This window comes from Sarcophilus harrisii, chromosome 2 (assembly GCF_902635505.1).
Source record: "Sarcophilus harrisii chromosome 2, mSarHar1.11, whole genome shotgun sequence".
Lineage (NCBI taxonomy): Eukaryota > Metazoa > Chordata > Mammalia > Dasyuromorphia > Dasyuridae > Sarcophilus > Sarcophilus harrisii.
Genome location: NC_045427.1, coordinates 33,285,286 through 33,306,980, shown reverse-complemented (window position 1 = coordinate 33,306,980; position 21,695 = coordinate 33,285,286). Strand labels below are relative to the sequence as shown.

The 21,695-nt window shown below is 38.7% G+C and overlaps 1 pseudogene and 2 gene segments (V, D, J or C); all 3 read left to right on the top strand.

Annotated features, from left to right (window-relative positions):
* Nucleotides 1–311: 311 nt before the first annotated feature.
* LOC100935648 lies at nt 312–6,307 on the top strand. The segment is given in 2 exon segments: nt 312–444; nt 5,991–6,307. Coding segments are annotated over 2 exon segments (450 nt in total).
* A 6,691-nt stretch (nt 6,308–12,998) lies between these two features.
* On the top strand, nt 12,999–13,737 carry LOC116422042 (annotated as a pseudogene).
* Nucleotides 13,738–19,691: 5,954 nt separating this feature from the next.
* Nucleotides 19,692–20,250, top strand: LOC111718921 (the record flags this gene model as incomplete). The annotated part of the segment is given in 2 exon segments: nt 19,692–19,802; nt 19,968–20,250. Coding segments are annotated over 2 exon segments (377 nt in total), but the record flags the coding sequence as incomplete, so codon positions are not given.
* Between the last annotated feature and the right edge of the window lie 1,445 nt (nt 20,251–21,695).

Genomic DNA, 21,695 nt, shown 5'->3' with positions numbered 1-21,695 from the left:
AGGGGTGGGATTCTCTCAAGAGAGAAAATGTAGCTTTGTGCTGGTAATTATGGAAGTTGATCCCAGCCCCTGAAGTTTAATTCACTACAGTCAGAGAGATTCTCCTGCTGGGAATATGACCTGGTGTTGTTCTCACTATTTCTTTTGTGTTTGTGATTCCAGATGCCCGAGGGGCCATTGTGCTGACCCAGTCTCCAGCCTCCCTGGCTGCATCTCCAGGAGAGAGAGTCACCATGTCCTGCAAGGCCAATTAGGGTATTAGTAACAGCATACACTGGTACCAACAGAAACCAGGCCAGGCTCCCAAATACATGATCAAATATGCTTCCACCCTCCTGCCTGGGGTCCCTGCCCGGTTCAGTGGCAGTGGCTCTGGGACAGATTTCTCCCTCACAATCAGCAACATGGAGGCTGAGGACGCTGCAGTCTATTACTGTCAGCAGAGTAATAACTATCCTCCCACAGTGATACAGTCCCGAACAAAAACCTGCAGCTGTTCAGTGAGGTATCACTGCCCCAAGGGCTTCTCCTTCTCCTCAGCTGGGATGGGGGCAGCTTGTCTGGGCTCCTGGGGAGGAGGTTTCTAGGTCTCAGAGGAAGGTGCTGGAGCTGTGAGAGTTCAGCCAAGAATCGTGAAGAGACACAAACTAAATAATTGGATGACACCCAAGGGTGGGCTTTTCCATTCCATACTTGACTGAGTCCCCTTTCCAAATCTCTAAGAAGGGCTTCTATACCCTTTGCTTTAAGACCTCCAATGCAGGAAGACTAGTGACCCAGGAGGCAGTGGGTGGAGCCAGGCATATTGGGAAGAAGGCTGAGTTCAAATCCAGCTCCAGACACTTCCTTGCTGGGTGATGCTGGGCAACTTAATTCGTTTGCTTTGCTTTTCTCATTTCTAAAATGGGGATCATAATTGCCCCAACTCCTAGGGTTATTATCGGAATCAAGTGATGTAATAATGGAAAAGTACTGAATATTGCACCTGGAACTCATTAAGCACAATGTAGAAAGAAAAGATATAAATATATATAAGTCAAAATAAAGTACTTATAATGGGGAATTTATGGATATAACTATGTTCTCATTGAAAAAAATGAAAATCTGACCACAATTTCTTTAGTTTTTATTTTCATAGGAGTCTTAGAAGAACTAGATGGGAATTGCTATTGAATTAATATTAAAAAGTTTAGTATAAAAATTAATGTAAAAATAATTTTAAAACTCAAAATAAGCAAAATTACCATATAGTAAAATTTATAAGTAATTCTAATACCATCTTTGGAAAAAAATCCTGTATATTCCCTGCTCCCACACATAGACATTGCCTAAATGCTATGGGAGAAAGAAACAAATGAGAATGTCAGGATAAGTTTATAGAGTGTTTGAAAGAGAAATGTGATTTAAAGATGCAAGTATTCATGATTCCAAGAGTATTTGAGTGATTTATATATATCATACATATTATACATGTAACGTGAGGCCTGGTTCAAAGTAAGGGAAGCTCTCCGCATATACACAGATTGTGTATACACTTATTGTGTGTGTGTCAATTTAATAATTTAATATTTCATTCTCCCCCCCAGTTACGTGTAAAACAATTTTTTTATACTTGTTTTTAAAACTTTGAGTTCCAAATTCTCTCCCATCCTCCCTCCTCATCCCCACCCCTCTTATTGAGAAGGCACATATGAAGTTAATGTAAAACATTTCCATAAAAGTCATGTTGTGAAGGAAAACATATAATCCTCATCCCCCAAAAGAAGTGAAGAATAAAATTTAATAAGTTTGTTTCTATCTGTATTCAGACACAATAAGTTCTTTCTCTAAATATGGATATCATTTTTCATTATAAATCCTGTAGAGTTGTCTTAGATCTTTGTATTGTTGAGAACAAAGTCATTCACAACTGATAATCTTATATTATTGCTGTTACTTTGTACATAGTACATTTCACTTTGCATGAGCTCATAGACCGTTTTCCAGGTTTTTCTGTAAATATCCTGCTTATCATTTCACATAGTACAATAGTATTCCATCTTAATCACTTACCACCATTTATTCATCCATTCTCCAGCTGATGGGCATTTTCTCAATTTCTAACTTTTTGCCTTGGAAAAAGAGCTATTCTAAATATTCTTATTCATATAGGTCTTTTTCTTTTCCTACTTTTTTATTTTCTCTTTTGGGGTACATGCCTAGTAGTGTTATGTTAGTTCAAAGGGTGTGCATGGTTTTATAGTCCTTTGGACATAGTTCCAAATCGCTCTCTAGAGCGCTTGAATCACCACAATTCCACCAACAATACATTAATGTATCATTTCCCCATATTCTCTCCAATATATGTCACTGTCCTTTTCCATCTTATTAGGAGGTTGTGCTTTAAAAAAAGAAATATAAACTTGAATATAAGAAAAATGATTTTTATCCACCCCAACAGAACACACAGTAATATAATCTACGTGAAACTCTGAATCTTTCTTTCATACTCTTTGAATTGAAAAAAGTATATGATAAATCATACACAACTTTCTATATGGCCTGTTTTTATGTACTTTTTTCTAAATTGCCTTCGGATCTCTTTAGGGCATTTAAAAATGTTATTTCCCCCTTTTTTATCCCTATTGCTAACTTTGCTTATCAATGACCTCTCTCCCCATTTCCCACCCATTAAAACTGATGGAATGAAAGAGAAAAAAAAAACAACCTTGTAAGAAATAAACAGAATTAATGCACAAAATAGCTGTGCCCTGAAATTTACATCTGGGTACCTTGTATCCATCACTTTTCAGCCAGGAACACTTCCTCATAGATTTTCTGGAGACTTGATTGTCTTTATCATTTTTATGGATCCTTACCCAGATGCCCCACAGGGTTCTGTCTTAAATTATGAAGAGTGAAATGACCAGAAGTAAGAGAATATGGTCCATTGTAAAAGCAATAGTGCTCTAAGAACATCTTTGAACAACTAAGACAGTTTGAGTATTATACTCATGCCAACTACAAAAGACCTTTATTTTTTTTCAAAACACTTTTAGTTTATTCTCTTTTTTAAATTTCATTGCTTTCCATCCAATTTCCATTTTATCCCACTTTGATGTTTATTTCCTTTCCTCTACTTTGCTTTGATTTATGTTCTTTTTTTTTTAATAATAATTTTTTATTGACAGAACCCATGCCAGGAGCCAGGATAATTTTTTACAACATTATCCCTTGCACTCACTTCTGTTCCGATTTTTCCCCTCTCACCCTCCACCCCCTCCCCTAGATGGCAAGCAGTCCTATATATGTTGAATATGTCGCAGTATATCCTAGATACAATGTATGTGTGCAGAACCAAACAGTTCTCTTGTTGCATAGGGAGAATTGGATTCAGAAGGTAAAAATAACCTGGGAAGAAAAGCAAAAGATGCAAACAGTTTACATTCATTTCCCAGTGTTTTTTCTTTGGGTGTAACTGCTTCTGTCCATCATTGATCAAATGAAACTGAATTAGATCTCTTTGTCAAAGAAATCCACTTCCATCAGAATACATCTCATACAGTATCGTTGTTGAAGTATATAATGATCTCTTGGTTTTGCTCATTTCACTTAACATCAGTTCACGTAAGTTCTCCAGGCCTCTCTGTATTCATCTTGCTGGTCATTTCTTACAGAACAATAATATTTCATAACATTCATATACCACAATTTACCCAACCATTCTCCAATTGATGGGCATCCATTCATTTTCCAGTTTCTAGCCATTACAAACAGGGCTGCCACAAACATTTTGGCACATACAGGTCCCTTTCCCTTCTTTAGTATCTCCTTGGGGTATAAGCCCAGTAGTAGCACTGCTGGATCAAAGGGTATGCACAGTTTGATAACTTTTTGGGCATAATTCCAGATTGCTCTCCAGAATGGTTGGATTCGTTCACAACTCCACCAACAATGTATCAGTGTCCCAGTTTTCCCGCATCCCCTCCAATATTCATCATTATTTTTTCCTGTCATCTTAGCCAATCTGACAGGTGTGTAGTGGTATCTCAGAGTTATCTTAATTTTCATTTCTCTGATTAATAGTGATTTGGAACACTCTTTCATATGAGTAGAAATAGTTTCAATTTCATCATCTGAAAATTGTCTGTTCATATCCTTTGACCATTTGTCAATTGGAAAATGGCTTGGTTTCTTATAAATTAGAGTCAATTCTCTATATATTTTGGAAATGAGGCCTTTATCAGAACCTTTAACTGTGAAGATGTTTTCCCAGTTTGTTGCTTCCCTTCTAATCTTATTTGCATTAGTTTTGTTTGTACAAAAGCTTTTTAAATTTGATGTAATCAAAATTTTCTATTTTGTGATCAATAATGGTCTCTAGTTCATCTTTGGTCACAAATTTCTTCCTCCTCCACAGGTCTGAGAGATAAACTATTCTATATTCCTCTAATTTATTTATAATCTCGTTCTTTATGCCTAAATCATGGACCCATTTTGATCTTATCTTGATATACGGTGTTAAGTGTGGGTCCATGCCCAATTTCTGCCATACTAGTTTCCAGTTATCCCAGCAGTTTTTGTCAAATAATGAATTCTTATCCCAAAAGTTAGGATCTTTGGGTTTGTCAAACACTAGATTGCTATAGTTAATTATTCTGTTTTGTGAACCTAACATGTTCAACTGATCAACTAATCTATTTCTTAGCCAATACCAAATGGTTTTGGTGACTGCTGCTTCATAATATAGTTTTAGATCAGGTACAGCTAGGCCACCTTCATTTGATTTTTTTTCGTTAATTCCCTTGAGATTCTCGATCTTTTATTATTCATATGAATTTTGTTGTTATTTTTTCTAGATCATTAAAATATTTTCTTGGAAGTCTGATTGGTATAGCACTAAATAAATAGATTAGTTTAGGGAGTATTTTCATCTTTATTATATTCTCTGGGCCTATCCAAGAGCATTTAATATTTTTCCAATTATTTAAGTCTGACTTTATTTATGTAGAAAGTTTTTTTGTAATTTAGCTCATATAATTCCTGACTTTCCTTTGGTAGATAGATTCCCAAATATTTTATGCTGTCGACAGTTATTTTGAATGGAATTTCTCCTTGTATCTCTACAAAAGACCTTTAAAGGAAGATGTTATCCACATCCAAATAAAGAACTGATAAACAGAAATATATATATAGTGTGGTTTGACAAATTTAAATATACTCTTACATACACATAATTATGTTTAATAATAATGTTATTTAGTCAGGACAGGGAAAGAATGATAAAAAAAGGTGCAAAAGTAGAAAAAAAACTTAGAAAAAATGCAGAAAAAAACAAGGTAGCTTTGAAGACAAGGTGTAATACTTATTACATAGTCCAAAACAAGGAAACAGTAAAATAAAAATTCATGGTTTTTAAATTGAATCTTCTTTTTATGCTGTGCTTTGTACATGGAAATGTCCTTTTTTGTTTCTCTATGTATTAAAGTTCAAAATGAATAAAAGCTATCTAAGTCAATACACATCCCACAGGAACTTTGGCCTAACATCACTCTTTTGAGAAATGGACAGAAATAAAATTTCTTTTTGAGTTAAACTTATTGATATTCCTGAGGCTTGGAAGGAAAGCTCTTAAAATCATTTTGTCTTTCTATGCTTTCCTTAATACCCTAACTAGTGATTTGCATGTTTCCCCAGGGACAGCTAGCTGTAGCTGCTTAGACCTAGATAAATGACAGCTCATGGGTGAGGTCTCTGCTCAGCAGCATCCAAGGCCAGGGGAGGAGATGGGGGCCCAGGCTCAGCTCCTCTGCTCTCTGTTGCTCTGGATTTCAGGTGAGGAATCCTGCACATGCTACATGGCTATTTGGCCATCTCTGGGGTGTGTCTAGGGGAGATTAGAAGAGAGGACCAAAACGTGGTCTATTCCCCCATGCTTGATCTTTCTGAATTGAACATCCAAGACAATGAAATCATATGGGTCATGTTCTGTCTTTTCTTTTTGATTCCAGGTTCCAGGGGGGCCATTGTGGTGACTCAGTCTCCAGAATTTTTGTCAGTGTCTCCAGGAGAGACGGTCACCATTAACTGCAAGACCAGCTCTGGTGTTAGTAATGATCTAAATTGGTACCAACAGAAGCCGGCGGAGGCTCCCAAGCTCCTAATTTACGATGCAACCACCCTGCATACTGGGGTCCCTGCCAGGTTCAGTGGCAGTGGGTATGGGACAGATTTCTCCCTCACAATCAACAATCTGGAGGCTGAGGACGCTGCAGTCTATTACTGTCATCAGGACTACAGCTATCCTCCCACAGTGATACAGCACTGAACAAAAACCTGCCCAGCAGCTGCTGAAGGGGCATCAGTGCCCCAGGGGGGTGTCTCTTTCCTGTCAGTTGGACTGGGCAGCATGTCTGCGCTGCCTGGGGGGGGGGGAGAGGAGGTTTCTAGGTCTCAGAGGAAGAAGCTGTGGCTGTGAGGAGTTCTGACCTTGATTAAAAAAGTGTTGTGGATTAAATAATTGGGTCACACCCCAAAAGTGGGTTTTTCTATCCCATCCCTGACAAAACATCCCCTTTCCAAATGCTTAGAAATGCTCTTTGCTGGGAGACCTTCGGTGCAGGGGGACCAACTACCCTGGCAGCAAGGGACAGAGCAAGGCACGTGGTCAGGAAGGCTTGAGTTGAAATCAGCCACTTCTTAACTGTAGCTGTATGATGTTGGACAAGTCACTTAACCTTTGTTTCAATTTTCTTAAAGGCAAGAAATGGAGATCACTACAGAAGCTGCCTCCTAGGACGGTTGTGCTTTCTCACTTGATCCTCACAACCGTTCTAGGGTATCCCTGAGACAGAACACCAGGAGAGCATCATGGTCTGTCACACTCACTGGAGTCTGGGCCTTCCAGCTCTGCAAATGCCATGGACACCACCTTGAGACCCCTTTTGTCATCTCCTTGCTAAGTTCTCTAGGAGGGCTCCACCCAAACCAAAGGGGCCCTTCTCAGTTGGACATCATCATAACAGCGAGAAACTCGGGATCATCCAATGGTTGTCCTATTCTCTTGCCATCTGCCATATTTCTGAGCTTACATTTTTGATGATATAACTTATTCTACCCCTTGCTAAGAATTCTTTGTTTCCATTTATTCTTCCCTGCCATTTATTATTTCCTCCTCAGTGTCCTTTTGGAGAATGGTTTCAAACAGGCTGGTGTCCAGAAAGCAAAGGCATCTGGGTGGGGAGGAGAAGGACCAGAGACCCAGAGACAGGAAGGGACTGGAGAAAAGAGACATGTTTAGCTTGGGGAAGGACCAACATGGGGTATGTGGTAACTACATGCAAGCCTCAAAAGGGCTGTTACAAGGGTAAGGGTGCGACTTGTTCTGCCAGTAACAAAGCACAGAAATGTGAGCAGAGAGGTCGAATTTAGGACAGACTCCCTGGCAATGAGAACTATATAGAATGATAATGACATGCCTTTCCATTGACTTCTGTGAGCACCATCAGGAAAACAATAAATAAAAGGACTCTGAAAGATATAAATGAAAATAGAAGCATCAGAACAAATTGAAAGGCTTTATCCTTGAAATGGCCAAGGTTGATCTGTGAGAAGAGATGGCACATTGGACCTTTCCTACTTTATGTTATTGTTGATTTACTTGTTATTTTCACTGAACTCTTCCATCCTACTTTTTATTTTGTAATATTTATTAAACACCTTTGATTATAGATACATGCATAGATAATTCCATAAATTAAGGTAAAAAGATATAAATAAATTTTAAGTCAAAATAAATTTTTGGATGGAATTTATGGACGAATCTACCTGTTTTTGAGAGGAAAAAAGGACTAAGCATAATGCCTCCTCTTATCTTCCTTTGGTTTTGTTTTAAGAGTGGTATTACTGAGTACAAGAATGGGGTGATATTTGCTTGTGAATAAAATAAAATTAATTAGGAAAATTAACCTGAAAGTAAAAAATTTTTAAAAATCAAAAAAAAAACTAGTCATATACAGTTTATAAATACTTGTATGCCTTTTTTTTTTCGAAAAAAAAATCTTCTCCCAGCCAAAGGAGTTCTTAGAGGAAATTTTCTATCTCTTAGATGTTTACATGAATAAAATAGAGAATGACAAGATCAATGAATTGAGCATGAAAGTAAAAATGGTAAAAAAAAAAAAAGACAAATTATAAGCCCCCAATTAAATATCAAATTAGAAATTATAAAAATAAAAGACAAGATTAATAAAGCTGAAAATAAGAAAACTATTGAGCTAATAAATAATACTAAACATTTAAATAACAATTCCAATATTATGCAAACTATTTGGAAAAATAGGTAAGTAAGGAGTCCTGCCAAATTCCTTCTATGACATAAATATGGTATTGATATCTAAACCAATAGAAAAAAATTACAGATCAATCTCCCTAATGAATATTGGTGCAAAATTTTAAAATAAAATATCAGCAAAGAGATTACAGCAACTTATTAGCATGATAATACACTATGACTAAGTAGGATTTATACTAAGAATGCAGGGCTGGTTCAATATCAGGAGAACTATTGCCATAATCGATTATATCAATAACAAAAGCAAGAGAAATTCTATGATAATCTCAATAAATGCAGAAAAAGCATTTGACAAAATTCAGCACTCATTTCTAGTAAAAATAACAATAAATAATAAGAGAACATAGGAATAAATGGAATTTTCCTTAAATATATGTAAATATAAATATAAAACAATAAGTGACATATATAAAAAACCACCAACAATCAATATATGTAATGGAAATAAACAAAATCAGGGGTTAAACAAGGATGCCCATTATCACTACTACTATTCGATATGGTACTAGAAATATTAGCTTTAGAAATAAAAGAAGAAAAAGGAATTGAAGGAATTAGAATAGGTAATAAGGAAATAAATTTATGACTCTACAGATGAGATGATGGTATACTTAGAGAATCCTAGAGAATCAACTAAAAATCTACTAGAAAAAATTTACAACTGTAGCAAAATTGCAGGATATAAAGTAAACTCATATAAATCAGTGACATTTCTATATGTTACCAACAAAGCCAAGCTGCAAGAAATAGAAAGAGAAATCCCATTTAAAATAATTGTAGACAATATAAAATATTTGAGAGTCTACCTGCCAAAACATAGCCAGGAATTATACTGAATACAATCATAAAATCACATTTTAAACAAAATTAGCTTTAAACAATTGGAAAAATACCAATTGCTCGCTCATAGACCAAGCTAATATAATAAAAATGACGACTCCACTTGAATTAATCTACCTATTCATTATGATACTAATCAAACTGTCAAAAGAGTTACTTTATAAAGTTAGATAAAATAATAAAGTTCATCTGGAAGAATAAATGGTCAAGAATATCAAGGGAATTAATGTAAACAAATGCAAAAGAAGGTAGCCTAGTCATACCAAACTTAAAACTGTAATATAAAGAGGCAATCATCAAAACCATTTGATACTGGCTAAGAAATAGAGCAATAGATTAAAAATACAACACACAAACAGTCAATGACTATAGTAACTTAGTGTTTGACAAATCCAAAGACACCAGCTTCTGGGATAAGAACTCACTATTTGACAAACTTACTGGGAAAATTGGAAAATAGTAAGGCAGAAACTAGTAAATTGCCAACATCTAACACTCTATACCAAAATAAGGTTAAAATAGATTAATGATTTAGATACAGGCTGATATCAGAAGCTAATTAGTAGAGCAAGGGATAGTCTACTTGTCAGCTCTGTGGAAAGGGAGGAATTTATGGCCAAAAAAAAAAAAAACCCTAGAGAACATTGTGAAATTCAAAATGCATAATTTCAATTACATTGAATTGAAAGATTTTTGCACAAACAAGACCAGTACAATCAAGATTGGGCAAAATCTGGGAAATTTATTTTTATGTCCAGTGTTTCTGAAAAAGGCCTCATGTCTAAAAGTGTAGAGAACTAACTCAAATTTATAACAATACAATTCATTGATCAATAGTCAGAGGATAGAAACAATTTTCAGATGAAGAAATTAGAGCCATTTCTAGTCATAGAAAAAAAATTCTCTAAATCACTATTGATTAGAGAAATACAAAGTAAGATAATTTTGAGGTATTACCTCACAACTCTCAGATTGGTTAAGATGATAGGAAAAAAATAATGATGAATGTTGGAGGTGGGAAAATTGGAACATTAATACATAGTTGGTGGAGTTGAAAACTATATCCAAAGAGCTATAAAACTATGTATACCATTTGATGTAGCAGTCTCACTACTAGGTCAATATCCCAAAGAGATAATAAAAAAGAGAAGAGGACCCACATGCACAAAAATATTTGTGGCAGACCTTTTTATAGTGCTAAGGAACTGGAAATTGAGTGGATTCCCATTAATTGATAAATTGGTTGCTAAATTTTCCTTGTGAACATTTAAAACTCAGATATCATCAAATATTCAAAATCAGTGCTTGATTTAATGTTTTGTTGATTTGACTAGACTTGAGAAAGTGATGAAAAAACTAATACTGATGATTAAATGTGAAAGTGTTTCCTACTACTTTTTCTTAAAGCTAGTTAGTGAATATTTTTCATCATAAGACTGATTATATTTTTCATCAACCTTCAATTTCTCTTGTCTTAGGAAATGATGTTTCTTTAGTGTCTTACAATGTATTATGTATGATGCGAGAAATGTACACTGTTTGGTTTTGTTGAACTGTTTTTTTCTCCTTTTTTTTATAAATCTTTGTGGCAAAGGAGGTGTTGCTGACTTGTAGAGGTGAACGGGATATAGTTGTAAGTAAATATAAAAACCAAAGAAAATAATAAAATTATCAAAAAGTCTAAATAAAATGTTAATGATAGGAAGTTTGTTCTTTTATGTGCACTTCTTAGTAAATGACAAAATTAATGATCTAAATGAAGTGCTTTTAAACTTTGGAAAATGTTTTAAAAGTATCAGTCCTTTCCAGATACACGACTATACTAGGTGGTGGGGAATGTTTTTATACTGAATTTAGAGATGAGGAAGCTGATGTAGACTCTTCCAGGGTTTCACAAGTAGTAACTGTTAGAAGCTGGATTTGAATTCAAACCTTCTTAATTCAGGGTCAGTACACTATCCTCTGTACTGCCTGACCATCCTTTGGTTGACAAGGGAAGGTTCAAACAATGGAAAAACTCCTGTCTGGGCCACATGTTTCACCTGTTAATGCAGCCCCCTATTATTTCCAATATCCAGAAGTGCAAAGGATCCGATTATGGAGCAGGAGAGAAAATACCACCAGAAGGCTTCTGAGGGCAGAAGGCCTGGAGCCAGGGGCCAGGGTCTGTCTGTGGATTGCCTGTGAGCTGAGGATCGAGAAGGACTGTGTACAAGGTTGGGTGGGTACAGGGACAGGACACAGTGATGGGGAGGAGCAATAGGGGACAGCTGCTGAGCACAGTCATGACCCTGCCCCATTGATCCCTGATGGGGCTGGAAAAGGAGCAGGGATGGAAAGAAGCTGGACTGGCCCTGGGGAGCCAGGCGAGTAGGTTTCTCTGGGAACTTGGAAAGTCATGGTCTAGGGGAGAGAAGCTTCCTTTCACTTCTACAACAAATTCTAGGTTATGATTCATGTAATCTTAGGGGGTTCCCCTCTTCCCCAAATTTTTTGGAATCAGTTGGGGTAAAGTGATTTGCCCAGAATCCTATATCTAAAAAATTATTGACATTTTATTGGAATTTAGGTCTTGACTCCAGGGTGGGTGATCCATACACAGTATCACATACCACCCTGCATCCCTCGCCCTCAACCAGGTGCATTCCTTTAGAATGATTCTATGACTTTTCTGTTTGCATGGGTGTTCATGTCCCTAAGTTTCTACATCATCTGTGTAGAGACAACAAGAAGGAAAATGAGTTTCCTTTAGTACATAAGCTCATCTCTTATCATCTTGCGCTATATCTTGCCTCTTGACCCAAATGGGTCTAGAGAGAAAAATGAGATAGGTGACCTTGCACAGACCTTCCTCACTCAAATCCACTTCAATTGTATGTCATGGCATCATCTCCCTGATGTCATGGTCCTCTTCGAGAACAAAGGACAAAAAATAGCAGGGGCCCATCCAAAGCTTTTCTTATTGTGCCAAATGAATGAATAAATTAATGAATTTGATACCCATTAGGTATTTATCATCAGCCATCTCTCTGCTAAAAGCTGGAGATGCTAGGGGAACAGTAAGGTGCTCCCAGGTCCCCAGGAACTCATAGAGCAGTGGGGAAGATTTCACATATTGGAGATTTCAGCTGCAGATTGAAGGGCAACGTCTTCTTGTTATATGAGTATACAAGCGAAGTGATTGTAATTCCTCTTCATTGATGTCATTTCTTCTCCTTAAACCAGATCACTTTCTGATGCTGAACCATTTGCAATTTCCAAAGACTTTGATAGCAGGAATATTCTTCAGTAGCCCTTTTAATTATCTAGATGGGAAAGCAATCCAGCAGTATTGATATCAAGACTAGGAATGACTCCCTTCTGTTGTACTGACTCAAATGCCTACAAAGCTCTCCCTAATGATCATATACTCAAAGCAATCTCTGTGAACTGGTGGGGAGTGTATTAAAAATCATGAGTGATGGGCAGGTGCTTCAGGCTAGAATGGAGGGGAATCCTGTTGAAGCCACTAACCACATATGTGAATCTCTTCTGGCCTGGACAGTTCTGGTCCTGAGCTTTATCGGCATCTCTGAGGTTTTCAGGACTCATAAAGACAGGGTAAGATCTAATCCCACTGGGCTAAACCCATCCCAAGGTTCCAGAAGGGGACTGCTGCAGTGATATAGCTCAGGGTTCTGGGTTAGCCAAGAGGGGAGATCATTGGGTCTGCCTCTGAGCAGAAGCCTCCCTCTCTGGGCTGTTTTGCCTGGCTCACTCCCAGCACAGGAAGCTCCCTGATGAGAGCAGCTATTTAAAGGCAGCTGAGGAAGAAGGTGCTGGGCAGCTCAGAGCTCAGGCACATGGAGATGGGGGCCCAGGCTCAGATGCTCTTTCTCCTGTTGTTCTGGATCCCAGGTGAGTGAGGAAGAGCAGAGAGAAGCCTGTCTTTTGTCCCTCTGGGCAGAACTGGGAAGGGGTAAGATTCTGAGGGTCAGGGAAAAAATGTGGCTCTGCACTGGTTATCATGAGGGCAGGAACCAGCCCCTGAAGGTTTAATTCACCACAGTCAGAGAGATCTTCCTGCTGGGAATATGGCCCGGCATTGTTCTCATTATTTCTCTTGTGTTTGTGATTCCAGATGCCCGAGGGGCCATTGTGCTGACCCAGTCTCCAGCCTTCCTGACTGCGTCTCCAGCAGAGAGAGTCACCATGTCCTGCAGAACCAGTCAGAACATTAGTACCATCCTACACTGGTACCCACAGAACACAGGCCAGGCCCCTTGGCTCATAATTTAACATGCATCCACCCTGCATCTAGGGTCCCTGCCTGGTTCATGGCAGTGGTTCTGGGACAGATTTCTCCCTCACAATCAGCAACATGGAGGCTGAAGATGATGCAGCTTACTATTGTCAGCAAAGTAATAGCTTTCCTCTCACAGTGCTACAGCTCTGAACATAAACCTGCCCAGCAGCTACTGAAGTGGTATCAGTGTCCCAGGAACATCTCCTTTCCCTCAGATGGGTCAGGGGCAGCTTGTCTGGGCTGCCTTGGGGTGGGGGAAGTTTCTTGGTTTCAGAGGAAGATGCTGAGACTATGACAAGTTCAGCCAAGAATCATGGAGTGATACAATCTAAATAATTGGATGACACCCAAGGGTCATGTGTCTGTGTACATAGATAGTTTGGCTCTACTGTTCTCCCATTTGATTTTAAGTTCTTTGAATTCTGGCACTGTCTTTTGAACTACCCATAGAATAAAGGCAGCATTTTCAATTATCATTCCATCCCATATAAAAATATTGAAAAATTCATTGTTAAAGGCCATGTGATTTATGGGAATTAGAGAGCACAGGATGTACAAGCAGATCATAAAAATTATTATTGTTACAGGTTTGGTTGATTTACCTTTTTCACTTCTTGGCCTTCAGCCATTCTCCCACTGATCTGAGGGGAATAGAAGAAAATGGGATTGAGTAATTTTAAAATTAATGGGAACTTGCAAAAAAAGAAAGAGGAAAAGGTGTGTGGACATCCAATTGCTGAGAACAAAAAGGGTGAGTTGGTTGTCAAGTTATAAAGAAGAATTAATTGGTTCTAAATCTTATAAGTTAGAGTTGAGCTACCAATACTCCATATTAGGAAAGAAGGGACAGTTGTGCAGTGAAATGGAAGGAACAGGTGGAATTTCTGTTTCTAACACAGTTTAGTAACTGTTTTCTCTCTTTCAGATATTGACTGATGTCTTTCCTTAGAGGAGGTGAAGGGATTTGAAGAACAGAATGCTTCCACAGTGTTCTCAACAAACTCTTTTCAAATAATGTGGAAGCCATCGACGGGTGACCTTAGGTTGAAGTCAATCCCTTTTCCAATTGAACTTCCAATTGAAGACAAGGACCTCATTAGGGTCCTCTCCTGTGCTGATTTTGTTCCAGTCGAGCAATTACAAAAGCTAACTACAATGTACTAGGTTACATATGACAAGAAAAGAGCACCTAACAGAAATTCAAATATGCCTTGATTGTCTATTTTTAAAGAAAAAATAAATAGGTTATCCTGTGACATTCATGAGGTAAAAGGGTGTAGGGTCCTCCCTCTTAATCACTGCCAACAAGATTCCCACCAGAGTCTTCCTTAATAGGTTAATTCTTCACCTGAAAGTTGGTCATCCACCTGAAAGTAAATAAACCTAGTTTCCAGTAGGATGGTTTCATAGAGGCTTGGAGAGACTTACATGAACTAATGCTAAGTGAAATGAGAAGAATCAGGAGATCATTATATATGGCAATAGCAAGATTATATAATTCGCTGCAGTCTATTACTGTTTTCAGAGTTATAGCAATCCTCCCACAGTGATACATCCTGGAACAAAAACTTGCCCAGCAGCTGCTGAGGGAGACATCAGGGTCCCAGGGGCCTCTCCCTCCCCTCAGCTGGGATGGGGCAGCTTCTCTGGGCTGCCTCAGGGGGAAATTTCTAGTTCTCAGAGGAAGATGCTGGGGCTGTGATGATCTCTGACCTTCATTTTTTTCCAGTCAAGGACCATGGAGTGACACAATACAAATAATTAGATGATGCCCCAAAGGTGGGTTTCTCTAACCCAAACGTGAGATTTCCTTTCCCAAATCCTCACCAAGTGTTCTTATTGCCTTTATTTGGAGACCTCCAGTGCAGGGGGAGGGCTGTTCCCCTGGAGGGAGTTCAAAGCTCTGGGGAATAGTCATGTTGTCAGGAAGACCTGGGTTCAAATGCAGTTATTACTCCCTCCAGCACCATATCATCAATTATCTTTCTAAATAATTCTCAGTGCCGGGGAGTCTATTCTTAGGTTCAGTCTAAACTCAGTCTCTCTGCACTTCACTCTCTGTCCATCTTTCTGAGCTTTGGAACAGAACAAGTCTCACCCCCATCCTTGTAACATCCCTTTGGATACTTGCTTGTAACATGCCCCATGTTGGTCCTCTCCCATACTCACCCTCTGTATCTTTTTCTTCAGACAACTATCCTATCTCTGGGCCTCTGGCCCTTTTCCCATCCTGGCTGCTTCCCTCTGTCTGGACACCATCCTGCCTCAGGCCATTCTCCTATGGGATACCCAGGAGGGAAAACAGGATTGCAAGGGTTCTCTAACCAGGGCAATCCTCGAACAGCTTGGGATCTAGGAGGGAGTTACCCCAGCTACTAATAGAGAAGAGATGGACACAGAGGACAGACACAAACATGTCAGGCATGGCTATTCTGTGGCTTTAGTTTATTGGATTCTGTTATCTGGGATTTTATTAAGACAGAACACCAGTAAATCATCACAGACTGTCAGTCACTCACTGGCGTCTGGGGCTTCCAGCTCTGCAGATGAGAACTTTGTCATGTATGCTCATGCTATGAGGCCCCTTTTGTCATTCCTAAGTTCTCTGGGAAGACACCAGTCAAATCAATGGTGCTCTTCTCCATGTTTCTGGACATCATCAGGACACAATGGATCATATGGATCATCCAACAGTTGTCCCATTCTCTTGCCACATCCCATATTTGTGAGCCTCCATTTTGGATGATGTGCTTTATTCTCTCCCTTCTTATGAATTCTTTCGTTCCATTTGCCCTTTGCTAATATATACCTCTCCACTGACTTCTCTAAGCACCACTAGGAAAGTTTGACATAGAAGAACAGCTATGATATAAATGGAAAAAATAAAAGAAAAAGAAAACTGAATATTTCATCCCTGGAATGACCCAGCTTGATCTGGGGAAACTAAAAACAAAAGAAATGAGTAGAATAATGAATATTCAAGCAGAAATAATTCAACAGGAGGAAGGAAGGAGGAGCAGTGTGAAAGTTTGGCTCAAAATGGCCCCTGAGGTCCTTTCCTGATGTAGAGTTATGATGCTAATTTATGTAAGGAAGGTATTATTGGTAAGTCTTAGTAGTAAAAGGTGCGCCTGATAATAAACATAGCCATTCCTGTCTCATTCCCCTGTTTCCATCTGGAAAATACTACGCCATCATTGTTCTAGCAACAGTTAACCAGCTGAGGTGGGATAGTATATGACTTGGCTATGAGATGGTGGTCCAGTTTACATACTAAAAGCCTACTCCATTCATTTCACAACACAAGTACTTCCTCTGAACCAGTAATTCAGGTCACTTCAGATTCAACTTAAGTCTACCAGTATGACATGAAAATACCCCCAAGTTAGAAGAATATAAAATCTTTCTTCAATTTCTCAAGCCCCTATTTGACAAAGTCATTTCATTCCATTAGTAAATAATCCTTCAAGATCAGAGAATTGAAATTTTTTATTATTAAAGTCCACATGGCTGATTAATCGAGTTAAAGAGCACAGAAAATCCTAGAAAGTAAAAAAAATAATGTTACAGGTTTGATTGATTCATCTTTCTCATTCACTGCCATTCAGCCCTTCTCCCACTGGTCTGAAAGGGAAAGAAACAAACAAGATTGGGCTTTGTTAATATTAGTGGGAGTGTCTACAAAAAAGAAACAGGGAAGATAGTATCTAAATATGCATTTGCTGAGAACAAATATTGTGAGTTAAGTTGTCAAGTTATAAAGAAGACACATTTTTAAATAAATGTTTTTAAGTTTGGATTGAGGTATCTATGCTCCATATAGGTAAATAAGGAAAATTGTGTAGTTATTTGTATGGAATGAATATAATTTGTGTTTCCACCACAGCTTAGTGACTGTTTTTTCTCTTCAAGTTACAGGCTGATTTCTCTCCTTAGGGAAGAAGGGGGAGGGATTTTAAGAATGCTATATGACTCCCCAAGTGTGTAGTTGTGTGTGTGTGTGTGTGTGTGTGTGTGTGTGTGTGTGTAATCTCGATAGAAAATGGATACATTTACCTTTGTTAGAATGTTAGAAACAGAAAGCAGAGGAAAAATGAAAAGAGAGATATAGAGAAAGAAGTGAAGAAAGAACCAACATTGAGAGGTTACATGCTTGCCTGAGTGTCAGCCTTTAATAATGCATTCACAATATCTTCCTTATATAGATTAGGATCAAAATGACAGAGAGAGAGAGAGAGAGAGAGAGAGAGAGAGAGAGAGAGAGAGAGAGAGAGAGAGACAGAGAGAGAAAGAGAGAGAGACAGAGAGACATAGAGAGAGAGATGGAGGGCGTAATGAGGGAGAAAGAAGTGAGAGTGAGGGAGAAGAAGAGAGTTTCTTGGAAAGAGATGCTGTCTGAATACTTAAACAAGAGATATAAGAATATATTTGATGAGTGTCAGAAGGGATTTAAAGTATACAAAACAACAGAAGGGAAAACCTATCTTTAATTCTCTTTCAGCTAGATATCCTAAAGAGTAGCTAAAATAAAGATTACAAGAGGATACATGAATGAATAGTAAATAAAAGGTAAAAATTTACAAAGTAGCAAAGACTAAACTGCATGGCTTCAGATGCTACATACAAATGACTTAAGTTGAGATAAGAAAAAGCCACCATGATAACTAAAGTTTCACAACAACACAAGGAAGCAATTTATACCTCAGCCATCATTAAGACAGTGGGAAACAACTCACAGCTATATTATATATTACTCAAATGTAACAGGGCTGTTGGGGAAGGGTCACACATAGAATAGGATTTCATATGAACAAGTTATACTCATCTCAGGGTATATAGGAAACTGAGTGGGAAACATCCAGAGTGTATTTAAGTGAAGTTCGATAGAGGGAGAAACTCAAGTGTTCTTGACATTAAAATAAACCACCTGCACAGCAAGAAGCAGTAGATCTGGTGATGAAACAGACCACATTACTTACTCAGAGACATGATATAAGGGAGATGGATGGGAGATCATCTGATATCTAGGTATCTGCTTGAAATCTCTGCATATAAGAAAAACTGAGCCCTTTTTGTTTATTTGTTGACTTGCTTTAATGAATTTTCTTTCTCTAAAAGGTAGGAGAGTCAGCGGGGAGAAATTCTATTCTAGATTAAATTCTCCCTCAAAGAGAGATGTAAAAATGATGGGAGATCAGTAGGGAATGGGATTATTTCTTTTTGATACTATGAAGTAGGAAGGGAAATCTGGATATGTACTTGATATATCAGCACAATCTGATTTAGCCCCTAGATATAGTAGCCGCTGTCTTTGTGGTGGCAAAGAACTGGAGGTTGAGATGCCCAAAAATTGGGTCATGGTTCAGTGAGTTGTGATAGAGATTTTGATGAAAAGTTATTGTGATATAAGAAATGAGTCTATATTTTTCTAGAATCATGTTGTTTCTAGAAAAATATTGAAAGACTTGTTTGAAACGATGGAGTGAAATGACCAGAAGCAAGAGGTTCTTGTCCACTGGAAGAGCAATAGTGTTCTAGGGAAAACTTTGAACTAAGACATTTTAAGTATTATGAATACTCATATCAATAACAAAGAATCTATGAAGGAAAATGTTATCCATATACTGAAAAAGAACTGATAAACAGAAATACATATTTTGTGGTTTGACACAAATATATACTTACATACATATAGTTAAGTTTAATGGAAGCTTTCTGTAGGATGAGTTGGGGAGGGAAGGAGAAAAGAATGCAAAGTGAGTGCAAAGCAGAGAACAAAAGAAAACTCAGAAAAAAATGCAGAAAAACCAGGTAACTTTGAAAACAATCATGCTAATTATAGTTTCAAAAAAAAAAAAAAGGAAACCGTTAAAGGGAAATTCATGTTGTATTGAATCTTGTTTTCATAGTGTGCCCCATAAATAAAAAATTCTTTTTTGTTTTTGAATGTATTAAAGTTTAAAATGAATAAAAGCTTAAAAATTTAACATAATTAACAAAAATTACAATAAAATATTGATAATGAACTAAGTCACTCTATAACCGATGGGGGACATTAGCCTGACACCGCTGTTTTGGGGAAAAGAAAGGATTATCATGCCTTTTATAAAATGAAATTGTCAATAATTCAGGTACTTGAAAGAAAAGTTCTTAAGATCATTCAGCCTTTCTACTTCCTCCTGCCCCCATCTGTTGATTTGCATGTTTCCCCAGAGACCGCCCCAGGTGCTTAGACTCATAAATGCCAGATCATGGGTGGGATTACTGTTCAGCAACATCCAAGGCCAGGGGAGGAGATGGGGTCCCAGGCTCAGCTCCTCTGCTCTCTGTTGCTCTGGATCTCAGGTGAGGGATCCTGCACATGCTCCATTGCTTTCTGGCCATCTCTGGGATGTGCTTAGGGGAGGTTGGGAGAAAGAAAGGTTTGGTCTATTCCCCTTTGCTTCATCATTCTGAATTGAAAGTCCAGGACAATGAAATCATATGGATCATGTTTTTTTTTCATTCCAGGTTCCAGGGGGGCCATTGTGGTGACTCAGTCTCCAGAATTTTTGTCAGTGTCTCCAGGAGAGAGGGTCACCATTAGCTGCAAGACCAGCTCGGGTGTTAGTAATTACTTAAGTTGGTACCAACAGAAGCCAGGGGAGGCTCCCAAGCTCCTAATTTATTATACAAACAAGCTGCACTCCGGGGTCCCTGCCCGGTTCAGTGGCAGTGGCTCTGGGACAGATTACTCCTTCACAATCAGTAACGTGGAGGCTGAGGATGCTGCAGTCTATTACTGTCAGCAGGAGTATAGCTGGCCTCCCACAGTGATACAGCCCTGAACAAAAACCTGCCCAGCTGCTGCTCAAGGAGGCATCAGGGCCCCAGGGGCTTCACCTTCCCCTCAGCTGGGACTGGGCAGCTTCTCTGGGCTGCCTCCAGGGGGAGTTTCCAGGTCTCAGAGGAAGATGCCATGGCTGTGATGAGTTCTGACCTTGATTCCTTTCCCAGCCAAGAATCATGAGGTGACACAATCAAATAATTCCCACCCCAAAGAAGGGCTTGTCTAACCCATATGTGATCGTCTGTCCTCTTTCCAGATCTTCAAACAGAGTCCTTGTAGCCTTTTCTGGAAGATGCCTAGTATGGGAGGCCTAACTCCCAAGGGAGCTCATTGATGCAGTGGATAGAGCCTCATTGTCAGGAAGACCTGAATTCCATTGCAGTCTGAGATCCTTTTCAGTTGTGTGATTCTGGACAAGTCACTTAACCTTTGTCTCAGTCTTCTAGGGTTGTTGAGAGAATCAGGAGCAATCATGATTGTAAAGTGCCCAGCTCTGTGCCTGACACTTAGTAAGCACTGTAGGGATGTGAGCTATTATTCTTATGACGACTGCCTCCAGGACTGGCTCATCAATTGTACTTCTACATAGTTCTCACTGCCAGGGAGGCTGTTCTTAGCTTAAGTCTAAACTCAGCTTCTCTGCACCTTCCCTGCTTTCATCACCTTTCTGTACTTTGTTATCAGGCAGAAGTCACCCCCTCCTCCTTGTCATAGCCCTTTTGATACTTGAAGGCAGTCACAACATGCCCCATATGAGGCTCGGCTCCTCTGCAGATTCAGTTTGTTGGACTCTGTTTATTTGTGGTTTCACTGAAGCAGAACTTCAGGAGAGCATCCTGGTCTGTCAGACACTCACTGGAGTCTGGGCGTTCCAGCTGTGCAGAAATCCACTCAGCCATGGACACCTATGCTGAGACCCCTTTTTATCACATCCTTCCTAAGTTCACTGAGAGGGCTCTACCCAAGCCAATGGGGTCCTTCTCCATTGTTCTGCACATCATCAGCACATAGCATGAGGCTATGGATCATCCAATAGCTGCCCCATTCTTTTGCCACCTGACATATTTGGGAGCTCATATTCTGGATGATTCTGTATTCTCCCCCTTCTTAAGAATTCTTTGTTTCTATTTGTTCTTCCTTCTCACATGCCTTTCCATTGACTTCCCTAAGCACCACTAGTTAAACAAGACATAGAAGGAATGCAGTGATGTGAATGAAAACAAATCCTTTCTACAAAATGCTTTATCCCTGCAATGACCATGCTTGACCCAGGAAAGGAGTTGAGAAATCGCATCTTCTCCTCTTTGTGTTGTATTATGTTAATTTGGTTGTCGGTTTTACTGAACTGTTCCCCACTCCTTTTTATTTTTTATTATTTGTCATAGTCCTTTGAGTACAAGACCAAACAG